The sequence below is a fragment of the Opisthocomus hoazin genome, chromosome 8, assembly GCF_030867145.1.
Source record: "Opisthocomus hoazin isolate bOpiHoa1 chromosome 8, bOpiHoa1.hap1, whole genome shotgun sequence".
In the NCBI taxonomy this organism is placed as follows: domain Eukaryota; kingdom Metazoa; phylum Chordata; class Aves; order Opisthocomiformes; family Opisthocomidae; genus Opisthocomus; species Opisthocomus hoazin.
The window spans coordinates 27,802,179-27,816,842 of NC_134421.1; the positions used below are offsets into that span (position 1 = coordinate 27,802,179).

General features: G+C 46.1%; 1 protein-coding gene across 4 annotated transcripts in view; it reads right to left on the minus strand.

Moving 5' to 3' along the window:
• The window catches only part of TMTC2 (transmembrane O-mannosyltransferase targeting cadherins 2), a 269,970-nt gene extending 256,796 nt beyond the window's left edge, over positions 1 to 13,174 (minus strand). For all 4 annotated transcript variants that reach the window (XM_075428534.1, XM_075428536.1, XM_075428535.1 and 1 more), the window contains exon 1: positions 13,029 to 13,174. In XM_075428534.1, the coding sequence (XP_075284649.1) occupies positions 13,029 to 13,111 (83 nt within the window). In that variant the 5' untranslated portion in view covers positions 13,112 to 13,174. The remainder of the gene's footprint in view (positions 1 to 13,028) is intronic.
• Positions 13,175 to 14,664: the final 1,490 nt, after the last annotated feature.

Sequence of the window (14,664 nt, forward strand, 5' to 3'; positions counted from 1 at the left end):
ATAGCAGCACGTAAAGTATAACACTGTGCATTTTCATACCCTACACACAGATGTTTCGCAACAATTTCTTATCTTGAAAGAGGTACGCAAAATAAAGTGCTCTCAGTGCCCTTGTTCAAGCAAAAACATGCAGCCATCACTCCTACTGTGCTACACACTGAACAGATGTCCCTACACCCTTGCCCACACTAAGATCCAATGCAATTTATACTTTTAAGCAGAATTGTTTAAATTACACTAGACTAGAAGGAAATAAATTTCAATAAACCGATTTTAATACCACCCACTACTGAAAATTCTTGTCCATGTCATTTAGATTTTTCCTTAAATATTTACAGAAAGAATGAGGCATAGGCATTATAAAATACTGTTTATTTTGGAATCCTGTAATCTTTTCCGTACTGACATTTACCTGTGTGTTAGTTCTTTATTTTCATTCTTTAGGGTTGTTTTACTTTTTCAGAAAACAGTACCATAACATTAGGATTCAGCAGTAAGACGCTGAGTTTTAAACCTTTTGCAGTAAAATAAGCTCAAACACTTTTTCACATCGTTAACAATTAACGTAGTGCAAACATAACTGAAAGTCCTTTACCTACAATAAGCTACAATACAGGGAGCCTCTAACAAAATCTACAAATTTCAGTCTGCAAGATGTTCAGAACAAGCCAAGCACAGAGCCAAATTGGTAGATTTAAATATCACGCACAGCATGTGATTTCTGGAAACTCTGCATAACAGGGTGGTACCATGCTTTAAGCTACTGCATCAGAGCCTTTCAAGATATGCATATCATACTCATCACCATGGTACCTGCAGACCTGCACTATCCAATTTTCCTGCTTAGATAAGACTCCTTCTCCAACGCTACTTCCAAGGAGCACCGAGATCCAGAGCTGCGTGAAGAGCAGCAAACCTTCTCTTCTCCTGCAAAACTAGCTAATTTCCATACACGTCAAATCAACAGCTCAGAATGACAGCAGGTTGAGCACCTATCTTAGCGTCAGACGGACAAAATGCTACAGGTATACCTAAACAGTCAGTATTTTTATCACTTTTCAAAAGAGTAAAATACCAAATATTAAAACTTCTTAGTATTACAAGCTAGCAGATTAGGTATGCAGCACACAACCAGGTGAAAGCCAATATTCCTCAAGGTCCTTCTTCTTTGTGGGATCCTTTCCTCACCTCACCAGACACTCTTCTAGACCCTAAACAAGGTGGCCTTTAATTGTCTTCAGAAAGGATTGCACACATCGATTGAAATTTGAACATTTAGAAAAAAATGAAAGAAAGGGCTGACTGTCCCCTAGAGGAGCAGAGTTTCCTGCAAAATCTCCCACAGGTTTACTCAGCAGTTCGGTTTCGTTTGCTTATAAACATCAACTTCTTTTATTAATATCCTGACATTATTTTCTTTGTCAAGTGCTAGAAGCAGGCTCAAAATTCCAGAGGACCAACTAGCTTCCTGCTCCCTGGACATTCAATCCTTCCTTTTGCTTTTAACCCTGTATCAGCCAGGCATGAAGCTACAAGTATCTAAGTCCATCATAAATCAGGGTAATTCAGGGTTCTGCTTTGAATGCATACAAGCCTACTAATTCAACATCAATTGAAACAGAATTAGTGGGACTTTTTTTATTAAAAATCAGTACAGTGCTACAGCAGATCACACTCAAGGGAAACCATGGCCAACCCGCTCTGGCTAAACCGCCTCTAGACACCTAGCAATTCTACGGAAACAGGAAAGTATATAAAGCAACATCCATTAGACTTCCATTCTTTAAGCCCAAGCCATCACTCTCAAATAGACAGATGCCTTTATCAAGGCTTGAGCCATGCTGAACCAACTAATGCAACAGACCTGCTAGAGATGCGGCTTCAGCTGCCAAGAGCTCACAATCACATTATGGACAGGAACTGGGAAGAGAGGAAGCAGAAGCAGTACGAGATGGAATGACTCGCACAGTAGCTCAAGGCACCTCCAGACACACAGCCCTGAGCCCCTTGGGCTTTCATCCCAGGCTCCACCTGCCAGCAATACTCTGCAAGCCACATCACCACAACCATAACACTCCATAATGCCAGCTGAAGTTACACAGCAGAGTTGCTTTCGGCAGTCATTTCAAAGCCCAGGAAGCACATGAACGTGTCTGGCAGCAGACAGCACAATGCATGGCACTCTGGTGTGATCCAGCCTGGGGTGTGCTTTTTTAGCATGAGGCCAATGACGTCAGGAACCATTTTCTTTGTGGCCTTTCCCCATTCTTAAGTTTTTCATCTTCCAAAACATGTGCATCTTGAGAACTCGCCAGAAGCATCATGTTTATTAAAGAGAAATACTACCATTTTTAACAAGCCAAGTGATTTACATACAAGAGATGAGTAATGTACTGTGAAATGGAATAGAACATACAGCTATGTCTTTTCACACAAATAGAAAATTTATTCAAGTGTGCTGGTGTTACAAAGAAGCTATAAAGGCCTGCTTGTGCTACAAAATGAAAGCTGCCCCACACAAAAATGCTATTTGATTAAATTTTTTTCATCATTCTCTTCATATTTTCAGCAAGTTTTATTTATACAGTCATGCAGCATTTAAATTATTTTTCTGGCACTGGAACCTTAATTCAGATCAAGGTGCTTTCAAAAAGCCTAAATTTTCTACTGCTTTAATCACAAAAATGTAAAAGATCAGAAGTTAAATTATACATAATTAATTAAAAAAGAAACTTTTCTTCTGCAGCTAAAATTAATTTCAAAAGACCAATTCTCCTTCCCCTCCTGAAAATAAATAAATAAATAACATTTTAAAGTTACCTCAGGTAGAAATTAAATTGTTTGAAGAAAATTAAGCATACACACTGAAGCTTCATGGAATTTATTACAAGGAAAGTCTTGTTAGAACTCCAGATTTTGCAAGAAGGAATACACAGCTAGATGCATACAATACCCAGAAGTATCTTCCCAGGAACCATATGGTGTTTCTTTTTGGTGTGGGAGTTAGGAGGAGGTTTGGAAGGTCGAAGAAAGGATGGTAGAACGAGAGCAACCTTGCTAAAGACCCAAAAACCAAACTTCCAAACAAAGCTTCACAGATTATTTCAGAGAGTTGCCCAAGATGATTCACAGACGAAATTCTAGCACCAACAAGGACAGACAGGCCAATAAAAAGAGGCTTAATCCAAAACATAAATATTTTTCTTATTTTAGTGGTATCAAGAGTGCTGATATATGACACACAAAATAAGGCTTAAGATACTGTCTCACTTCTGAGCCTATGTCTCACTTCTGAGACTAATTTCTTCTTTATCTTGTTATTAAAATAATTCAAACAATCAACACTGTTGCCTCACTAAGCAGTCAAATCAAATTAATACAGTAGCAAGTACAAGAGAAGGCAAAACGGCACCTTCATCTTCACGTAACTGCTGGAAATGAGAGGGTACAACAAGGCACAGTGTTCCTTCAAATATATTTTTATTTGAAAACAAGATGATTTGTTTTTAAAAAGCGTATAAAGCATGAAGAAAGTGTATAGCAGAAGGCTCATAACCTACAGAACAACAGCTGCAAGTGGATTCTTACACCCACAGAGTCACACTCAAGGCAACACAGGCTCCTTCCACTTCGGTAAGAAAAACCCCCAGTGTTATTGGGGTTAGGAAAGCTACTCTAATGGCCAGAGGTGACTGTGAGCGTCTTATCCAAACTTCCAGCTGGACCTAATCCCCATCTCGAAGTAGCCCAGTACTTGTCCACTCAAAGAAGCCAGCCAAGTATAACTGATTCCGACGCAGGAACATTGTCAGGCTGTAAAATGAAACCAAGAATATTCCTGTGCTACCATAGTCCTACGGTACCACATAAAAGCTAAAAGCACCAACAGTAGCAGTCTGCAGAAGAGAAACAACACAGTACTAAACAGCCTACAAAGGCACAGGCACCCTGTGCTTTAAAAAGCAAGATTGTTCTTTGAAGTGTATCACTTCATGTGCTGCTTTGCACATTGGGCAGTGACATCCTCCTGGGCCTTCTCAAAGTCCCACCACCAAAAACAAACTCTGAAAATTATGAAATCAAACCACACACACACAAAAGACTTGAAGACATCAAAGTCCCAGAAGTGGCTGATTTTCAGAATGAACTCCTGTTTCAAGATTTCATGTTAGAAACCTGGAACAAATTAGACATCTGCAGAAAACAAATTTTTTCTGGATTAGGAGTTCTAGTTCTCCCCATGCTGCCTCCAAGATGTTGACCTATTGCTTTATAAACCAGGAAACTGCCGCTTTTCATTTCAAAGTGACTACTAAAAGCCTGTCAAATGTATCGACATGAAAATATAAAGAACTTCAACTGCACGGCTCATATCCTCACTTACAGCAGCTTGAACTCTGAATATTCTAAAACGCACCTCAGCTGAACACCCTGGCCACAGGAAACACTGTGAGACACATGGGTCCAAAACAGAGACCAGCCATAGAGTGAATATTTAGTTTAAATGATGACAGGGCAGACCACCTCTGCTGACATTTTAGAAGGAACTTCAGCACACCAGTCTCTTACACAGGTGCTTGTCTCCTCGAAGTCTTTCATCTCCTACTGGAATCCGGATGAAGCTATACTGGGGGGCTCTTTGATAAAACCAAACAGTTCAGTGATGGTTGGGTAGATTTCAAGTCTTGGTTTTAACTGTGATACTCCACAAGAAGCAGCTTGGCTGACCCCTGTGTACAGACAAGTTTATTTTCCTAGTACCAGTGTTAATTCTCAAAGATCTTTATAATGGACAACATCCAGTGCCTTGGCGTTTTCTTCCCCACTGAGTAATTCTGTCATGTTAAAAACACTGCAAACATCAACTTAAGGAGACTATTTTCAGTGGAAGAGTATTTCTTAGTGCTTTACTCATACACTGGAACTTGTACATGCTGGGTTTTTTTAATATCAGACAACCATTACCAGCTTGAATAAGTACTGAGTAAAACCTAAGAGCTATTTTAAACAGCATCAGCTGAGAAATATTCTCACACAGAAGTTGGAGGGTAGATGCTATAAAGGGACTCCTGATGCACCATGATGTTGGGAGCCTATGCACTCATCAGCCAGGCACTGCCTCTAAAGAAAAGTATCTGATTCACAGAGAGCCATCCAACTCCAAGCTACTTTCCCTTGCATCACAGGGAGAGAAGATTCTCAGAAAAGCAACTGAAAACTCAAGTCACGCTTACTCAGAACAGGTAGCCAAGCAATTGGAAATGCTATGTACAGAAATGAAATGCTACTCTAAGTTGGGACTGCAGACAAACACTCGCGGTGTATCTATCTTTTATCTAGATATTTGAGAGGGTTCAAAGACTGGATTCCCACCAGAAGGGTGCCCTAAGCACAGGGTGCAGGGCATTCTGCATTGATGATGGGGAAGCAGCACGCTGGAGCCTGGGCCCAGCACTGGTTATTAATTGTTATATGTAAAAAGCCATGGAGGTGGGAAGGGAAGACAGGACAGAGATCTAGGAATGGTTTCGGATGTTGCTGAGTGGGTATGTTTCCATGACAATTTTGGTCACTGAATTGCAACCCTGTTTCAAGAGTTCAAGTCCTTTTTTAGGATTTAAGTACGCAAATTACCATGCTGCACGAAAATAGCATCCAGGCACTGGCACAGACTTTACAGCGAGAGTTCTGTTACCAATTACTGTGTTGTTCCTCTGAACTAATACTGGACTATCTCACTAAAACACACAGGAGTTAAAAATCATACAATCCTCTCATTAGCAAAATAGCCTAGAGTAATGCTAAGTTCAGAAAAACCCATCCCGGAGAAAGGATGCTAACTAAACTCAGAAAAACCTGTCCTCACTTGAACCACAGGTCAGAAGTCAGGGCAGGTTTTTTGTTGGTGTGCTGACAGGTTGGTGAATAACAGGGGATGCCACAGACCAGGCCAGTCACCTAGCAGTAATGGTGTGTACCATCATGTGGAAAATCCTTGTTCAATCACCTGTCAGTCCCTGGCTTCCCAAGCCATCTGGGACCGGGAGCACTGATGAGGCCAACATGTTTAACTCCTGGAGAGAAAGAAGTGCTCTGAGCCAGCCAACAGTGACCCCGCAAATAAATTAAGGAGCCTCTGTGGCAGGCTAATGGGAAGCCTGTCCAGCTCTCTGCTGGAAGAGAGATGCCAAAACAGACTTGCTCTCAGGTTTTAGGCACACAACAAAAAATCCACTGTTCTATTTACTATATTGATGGTATATACACCATAAAAAGCATGTGGTTCTAGAGATTACCCTGATTTTTTAACAGTTTTTGAAGCATGAATATGGGCCATTTGAATAAAACACCGGAAAAAACACCAAAAGAATTAAGATATAAAAGACAAAACAGTTTACGCTGAAAGCACAATATTTCAAATTAAATAAACAGCAATCAAAAAGATGAAGAGATGAAGGAAAGCAGGGATATGAAGGCAGTAAATGAGCATTATTTACCTCCAACTGAAACCTCCCACTATTCTTGAAAAATCTCCTCATGAAGCCAATAGGGCAACGAAGGGTAACAAAGTAATTCACAGTGTCCTAGGGAACACAAGGATTAGCATTCAAGGAAGCCACTTTTACTTTTTCTCCCTCCTGAAGCTTAACAAGGACAGGAATGGCTGGGGTGGCAGAGCATCAGAGCACATCAACTAGCCATCCCCGGCTACGGAGGCCAGGCAGCCAAGTTTCATCAGCCTCAAACAGTTTGATTTACTGGCTTTCTTCTTCCTCCAAGTGAAATAGAGATTGACAGATTACTTGATCCTTAGCTGCCACCCCGGCGATCCAGCATGTTTCTCTGTTTCGCGATAAACTGTCATATACAAACAACAACAGCCCTGTGCTAGGCTGAAGCATCCTCCGAAGGCAGAGCCAAAGCGCACACCGCTGCCTTTGGAGATGCCTGTTACGAGCCATTCACAGGTCCGCAAGGTATTTCAACCACCCCAAAGTAGCAAACTTAGCAGTAGAGTCCACATGTTAAGTAATATTTAGGGTGTGATTCCAAAAAACAATTTCCTCTGGCTCTTTGAGTTTCATTCATCAGCAGGCTGGCCTTCAGGGAAAAATGGTTTAGCATGGAGATCTGCAGAGGGTGAAACTGGGAAAGAAATTACAGGATTTACACCCTCTCACTTCTTACTGGGGAGGGACTGCCCGTGCAAGCGACAACAGAAATCTCTCAAGTCTAGAGGACTACCCTGAGACTGCGGGAAGACAACCTAAGAACCTGATCTAGAAGATGTGAAATGAAATCCTGCTGCCACCCTGACTTAAATAACCTGCCCACAGAACAAGCTCCCTCTTAAAAGGGAGATAAGGAATGTTTATAAGATCAGTCACCCCAAGCAGGAAAGCACAGGGAGTTCAAAGGCTGCCAAGCCTCAAAGGCCAACAACAGACTTCCGCAATCAAATTCCAAAATTAATTTAAAAACCTGAGGGCCAAAGTGTTGGAGAACAAAGAACTTTCAGCATAAGGTTCAGATCTCCAGATAAAATGCTTCCATCTTTCAAACAACCATTCTGGACAAAACCTAGGGATGAAAGAAACATTGATGGAAAGGGACAGTTTAAAAAGGTTTCTTTTTCAGAAAATGACAATTAACTTGAAAGCTGTGCAAAGCCTATAAAACATTTAAAAATAAAAATGAAGAACTCTAACTGTAAACATTGGCCCAAATAAAAGATTAGCTTTTACATAAGTAACAGTAAGAATAAGCATCTCTGTCTTTAGATTTAGTCTGTTTCTCCAACTGTACGTTTGGAGCAACTTTCATCACAGGTTGCCAGCAGGCTTGCATCTACAGCTTCAGCACCAAATATTTCAGCTAAAGAAAGAAATTCCATAAACAAACAGCAAAGTCTGCTTCAGTCAACTTCACAGAAAAAAAGAAAAAAAAAATCCTAGCAGCCAACAACAAGGGAAGGGCAAACTTCCAGATGAGGGAGGCAAAGGAGCTCTAACTCAGCACTCTCGCAGCTATCAGATGGTTAACAAATTGAGATGAGAGACTTCTGAGCCTTTTGAGAGACTTTCACTCTGGCAAACTTAAAGGATTCAGAAGTGCAGCTGGAATACATATGGGAGATGCTGGAGAAAGTGGATCACTTGAATTTGTAACTCCATTGTGTGCTGGAAGAACTTCCTGCAGACGAGGCGCATCCCATCAGCGACTCAGGGAGACTCTCCGTCTGCTAACAGTCATGAAATTATTCTCTGAACCAGCTACCAGAAGTGACTCGGTTTATGTTAGTGTTATATATGCAACAAGAATCTTAAAATAAAGCCTGCGGGGACAGAATTTCATTTTTGCTTCCAAAAGTCTCTATACTACAACATCTCCAACTGCAAAAAAACACCACTATTTTAATGAAACTAAGATTTCACATTTTGATCAAAGTGTTTCATTCAACCTAGTTTTTTACGCAGAAATGCGTCTTAAAAATCAAAAGCCAAATACATTTTCAGATGATGTTCAGCATTTAAAAACAGAATGGATATCATATTGATAGAATACTACCATGCAGGTTCATCACAGTAGATAATCAGTTACTGGTTCGCTTGGTTGATACTCAGCTACAGTACCCGAAAACCACTACCCTCAGTTACTCAAGCATCTTCTCTGCATTAAAGTCCCCATTTCATATATAAATTATCTTTACAGTAATTTGTAATTAACACATAGAAGATGCAAGAGGAGAGACAAAAGGAGAAACACTACAGAGACCATAGACAAGTCCCCTTCTCCCCACCACCAGCCTCACTGCTGGAATCCAAATGACTGCGGCCACCTGCAAACTGGATCCACTGAAAGCTACTGGAGAGGTGCACTTGGATCTGAAAAAGTGAGAGTAAATGACAAAAAGGAGCCATAAAAAAAAAATCACAGATGTAAATTAATAATCAAATATACACACACAACAAGGAGACAGATGGCAAGCAATTTTCCCCAGTGTACTTCTACTTGTTCTTCTAGCACACGTATTTGGGTCACTTGCTAGATTAAATCTCATGTGGCAGACCCAACCGAGGTACTGTCGAATGTGTATGGGCTCGGCCTACTTTTAAATGACAAGTCTGACATGGCAGGGTGAAGGCATTTATCAGGACTTCTTCAACACAGTTTGCAAGATTGCCTTGCAACTTTGAAACAAGGCTGCTGGATATTTTCTACCACCGGCAAGGCTGCCCCATTCAGGCCTGCGAAATAAAATGCAGCGCAAGCTAGGGAAAGTTGGTCAGTGCTACCAAATCTCACAGAAGAGTCCTACACAGAGGCAGTCAAATCTGTGCATATTTTCCAAAGCACCAATTTTGTCAGTGTGCCACGGAGAAAATGCATCATTCAAGGTTAAAGAATCCTGCTAATACTCTCCTTAAAATATGCCTTTCTTCAGACATTAGGGAGTAGAAAGGAACACCTCAACGGACGAGTTGCTTTTGGTATGTTTGCTGTAGCAATGCATGACCTCAGATATGCAAAGCACTAAATCTTCCACTACCCAGCTATAAACCGACAGTGACCTGTCTCATTTAGCACAGGTCACGTGAAGGACTACAACTTCAATGCAAGGCACCCACAGGTCAAATTGCCTACTTTTGGGGGGGAGGGGGGTGGTGGTGTTACATGGCAGGGAAAAGCAATTACGCGGGTGTGTAAGCCTAATTGCAGCTACGGGTTCCCCTCGTGTAATACTGGTAGGTATTAGCATGAAACAAGCACTACATGTGCAGAGCTTAGAGCCCCCCCCCCCCCCCCTTCCTTAATCTGGCAAGAAACTGGATTTAACACTGTGCAACAAGCAAGACCTTCAATACATCTGTAGGAATGGAAACTGTGTTTCTCCCTATCCCTTGTTATCAGTTCCAAGATGACTTTGCTCAGCAATAAACAAACTTTTATTAACAAGCAATGTGAGCTCACTGTGGCATTAGACCAACATCTAAATATTTCTCCCCTTCTTCCCGCATTCATCTCTTCTTTCTGGTTACCGCATGCCTCATCCAGTTTCAAATAAAACAAATATGCAGAAAGAGGGAAGAAAATATATTTATTTGTTCCTAGATGAACAAGGAGGTTTTGGGTTGTGGAGGAGAATTCCCCCCTAGTAATCTACACATGTAACTAGGAAATATCACAGCTGTCTGTGACACTACAGTAGCAGGGAACAGGGTGGCAAAAGCTTGTCTTTTCTAGGTCCACAGGAAAAAAAAAAAAAGGCAGTGTTTCTTCTTTACACTAGCTCTCGCATTTAGAGGCTGTCACTTTCATTCAAAGTAATCGATAAGTCAATTGATCAAAAAGATCACATGTTCGCACTGGTTATGTGTGTGCCACATATTTGTCCAGCCTGAAAGAAACAACAAGTTAAGCAGACTAACGATGAAAAGTAAGAACGTATATATTTGCTTACTCAACTTCCTCAGGCTTTAAATTCATTCAATTTCAGTTTAATTGGGTGAAGGGTGGGAAATAAAATATTGAATCATTTGATATATAGTCATAAAGCCCAGACTACAAGCAAGTTTGTTATATCACTGTCCTTACAGTCTTGGGTTTGGTGCCATGCAGCCGCTAAAATATTAAGTTTTACCATTGGGAAATTGATTTTGCTATAAGACGTTTTTACGATGCCACTTAATCTTACCCAACCTACATAAAAAAACACAGAAAGCAATTACAGACACCCTTTATATAGTAAGCTTGATCACTATATTAAAAAAGGAACAGTCTGATGTAATTTCAATATAATGGCAAAGGAAGCAGAAAAAGCTACGGCAACATGCTGCCCTCCTGAAACAAAACATTGCAGGTTCCCAGCTTAAATCCACAATCTTGATTCACTTAAAGTTAGTAGCGTGATCCATCTCCCACATGGAGGGCCATGTCCTGCAGCTCCAGCATCAACCTCCCTTTCTAGTGTTACCTTTCAAGCTGGCTCCTGCCGGGCAGCGAGATTCTGTGATTACAGTTAAAAGAACACTTCGGGTCTGAGAGCCTACCTCTTTGAATAGATAACCCTTTCTACTTCAACAATTACTAGCATGAAACAGCCATGTCTGCCTTACCCCTTCCAGCGCTGCCGTTGAAAAATATCCTAATTAGATGACCCTGCCTACAGAAATGCCATTAACCGGCTTTCGGAGGGCTCCAGCGAATGCCTAAACCTTAGTTACAATGATGCGAAGCACTTTATTTAGTTTGGAGGTAAACACATAAACAAAGCAGTATTTTTAAACACCTTTTAAAGAGTCTGGGATTAGTACTAGCAGTGACAGCGTGTGATTATCTTTTCCACCCTTTCCGAGATGACACTCAAATATCACTATTTTCTAAATCCATTAAAGCACACTCAGGCAAGATCAAGAGTAACCTTGATCTCCACATCAGTAGCACCAGGTAGTCCTTCAAATCTCTTTCTATGCCCAACCAATTTGAACTGTCCTGCAGGACAGGCCTATAAGCGTGTCCTTAAACAACCCAGTTTTGCCTGAATATTGCAACATATGCTACTTAGGGTTACATAAATATTCCACAACTCCTGCAGTTCTTAACTGTAACAAGCAGGTTTAAAACAGTGTCAGTGTGTCAAAACATTCACTACTTGCTATTGATCCAAGTCAGAGTTTGCATTTCAGGATAACAGCAGACTTTTTTAGCCTTTTACTGTTTGTTAATGAAGTTTTGAAACGTTAAAATAGGTTTAAGAAAAATCACTGGAGATAACTGGCAGGCTCACAGAAACCCCAAAGCACTTAATTGCTTCAGAAGGTTCCAAGTGCGTGTAGATGATGGGCACGGCTGCAGCCTGCACCGCCGCGCTCTGCGGCCGACACCGTCTCCCTGCCAGAGACCCGGACCAGGACCAACACTTGGCATTTACTTCCAGTACCATCGGTTTAATGGCGGGAACCCTTGAAAACAGAGGAGTTTATTCTGGAAGCGGTGACAGGTCCTTAAACACGGCAGGTGCACCGTAACACGGGGAGGCGGGGGGGAATTCCAAGTTCAGTAACTAATTGACTCCAGGACAGGCAGGTTATTTCCCAGGGCGAACTCCTGACCAAAGGCACCGCTGAGCCTTTCGCATCCCATCAGCGCGCCGGGAAGCTCCGCTCACGCGGCAACGCTTCCCTGCTCCGGCGCATCCCCTACCCCACCGCGCCTTGCTTCCTCCCGCTCCTCCTCCTCCTCCTCCTCCTCCTCCTCTCCTCACACAAAGAGCTCCAGGGCACCCACCCCACCCCGCTCGACAGCCGGTACCGCGAACCCGAGCCACGGAGCGGGGACCCACGGCTCGCCGCTCTCCTCCGCTCCGCTCCCCCTACGGCGCCGAGCCCCGCCGGCGGGGGGACGGCCGGCTCCGGGCGGCGGGGCTCCGGGCGGCAGCTGCCCGCCCGCACCCGGGGGGGGAGGCTGGCGACCGGCCGCCAAAGCCAGCCCGCGCTTGCTTTTCGGATGGTTTCGTTCTAGCGGAGCATGAAACGCCCCAGGACGGTCGGTAAGTTTTCCCGGGCGTGCTCTTCTCCCGAATTTAATTATGCATCTGCTTTAACCGCGGCCGGATTAAGTCACCGGAAAAGGCACCAACTGGAACGACCCCGCCCGCTAACGGCGCCTCTCGGCAGCTTCCGAAGGCAGGTAGTACGGTCAGCAGAGGCGCAGGTGGGGAGCCCGGCCCGGCCGGCTCCGGTCCCCGCGGCCGCCCGGAGGAGCCCGGCAGCCCACGGCTACTTCCCGCGGTGACGCCGTGCCTGCGGGACCAGCCCCGGACACGCCAGGTCCACGCACGGATCCCCGCCCGCGGGGAGGGGGGGAGCCCGCGCGGGAGCTGTCAAAGCCCCGGGAGCGGCGGGCGCCGCGGAGCCGCCGGGACCCTCCGGCACAGCCCCGGGCGCCCGGGGAGGTGGGGCGGCCGCCGTCCCGCTCCCGGCAGGTCTGCGGACCCGCCCGCCCGGCCCCGCCGCCCCCCGCCCTACCTGTCATCGTAGCAGAAGTCGGCGCTCAGGGTGTTGAGGTACAGGGCGAGCCCCAGGGCGCTGCTCAGCAACTCCGCGATCATCTCTCCGCCTGCCGCCGCCGCGCTCGCACCGGGGCAGCACTCCCCGCACGGCCTCCCGCTCCGGCCCCGCCGCGGCTGCCCCCCGCGCCCGCCGGCACTGCGCGGCGCCGCTCCGCGCTCCGGCGGCCGCAGCCTGACGGCTCCCCCGCGCCTCCGCCGCCCCCTACCCCATGGCAGCGGGGCGAGCGGCGGAGACGGCGCGGCTGGGCTGGGCTGACTGGAACGGGGCGCGGCGGCGGCGGCTGCCACCCTCCTGCCGCGGCCCCTCGGAGCTGCCGCCCGGCCCGCGCCCCCCTCGCTACCGAGCCGGGCGCCGCCGCCGAGGCTCTGGGAGCGCCCGCGTGGGGCGCCCGGGGCTCCCACCGCGCCTGCGTGCGGGCCCGCCCCGCGCCCGCCCCTCCGCCCCGCCCCGCCCCCCCCCGCGGCCCGGCCGCCCCTCCCGCCCCTCCCGCGCACCGGTGCCGGCACGCGCACCCGCAGCGGCACCGGCCGCGCTGCCGCTGGCTTGGCACGGCGCCCCCCGAGGTTTTTGTTTTTGCTTTCCCCTTTTCCCTTTTTTCCCTTCTCCGCTCTCCTTTTTCCTCCGACTTCTCCGAAGCTCTCCGACTTCTTTTGTTCCTTCTTCTTTCCCTCAGTTTTGGGTTTTTTTTTGGTTTCTTTGTTTAATTTCTTTTTCTTTCTTTTTTCTCAGCCCCTTCGCTCAGTTCCTCTTTTCTCTTCTTCCCTTTCCCATCTTTCTCTCCCTTCTTTCTCCCTTCCCCCCCTTCACCTCGCCCCCCAGCACCGGTCAGGTGCAGACCCCGCAGCAGCGGGCCGGTACCGCGGGGGGCGGGGTGCAGAGCGGGGGGCTCCGCGCTCCCTCTCGCCCCGAGCCTGCAGCGTGTCCCGCTGTCGGCGCGGACACCCGTGGGGAGCTGGTAGCTCGGCTTCCAGCTGAGCGAAACCAAAGCAAACCGCGGAAGCTTGGCGTGAGGGGGGGGGGGGCGAGGCGAGGAGCGCTGCAAGCTGGGGGTCTCTCAGGGCAGCCAGGGGAGGGGGGGCACAGCCCGAGCCGCGCCGTGCGAGGGGGGCAAACCCGGCAGGAAACCCGGCTGTGGGGGACGGCGCGCTGAATCCGCCTCCGGCGCCTCACGGGATGCAGGGGCGCCGAGCGAGGCGAAGGGTCCCAGTCCATCACGCTGATGGTTTCCTTTTTCTAGGGAGTTCTTAAAATGTTGCCTCCTTTTTCTGCCAGCCAGCCCTTTGCAAAACTGTTTCCTCATGATTTCCACCAAGTGGCACATCATGCTGTCCCAGAAGAACGGCAGTCTGCACATCACGCTGTGTCTAATAAATTGGGGAGCTTTTAACAAGTTTTCTTCCTCCCCTGTGTGATTATTTAATGCTGCTCTTTGCAATCTCAAAATATATTAAGTGCATTAAGACCTCTTTTAAGTGCTCCTGTGAAGCCTGCCCCAAGTGCCACAAACATCTCAGCTGCTTTCGCTTAGGCTCAGGGCTGTGTTATCACCATCAGTGGCAGCAATTGCAGACATGGGGGGAGGGTGCATTTT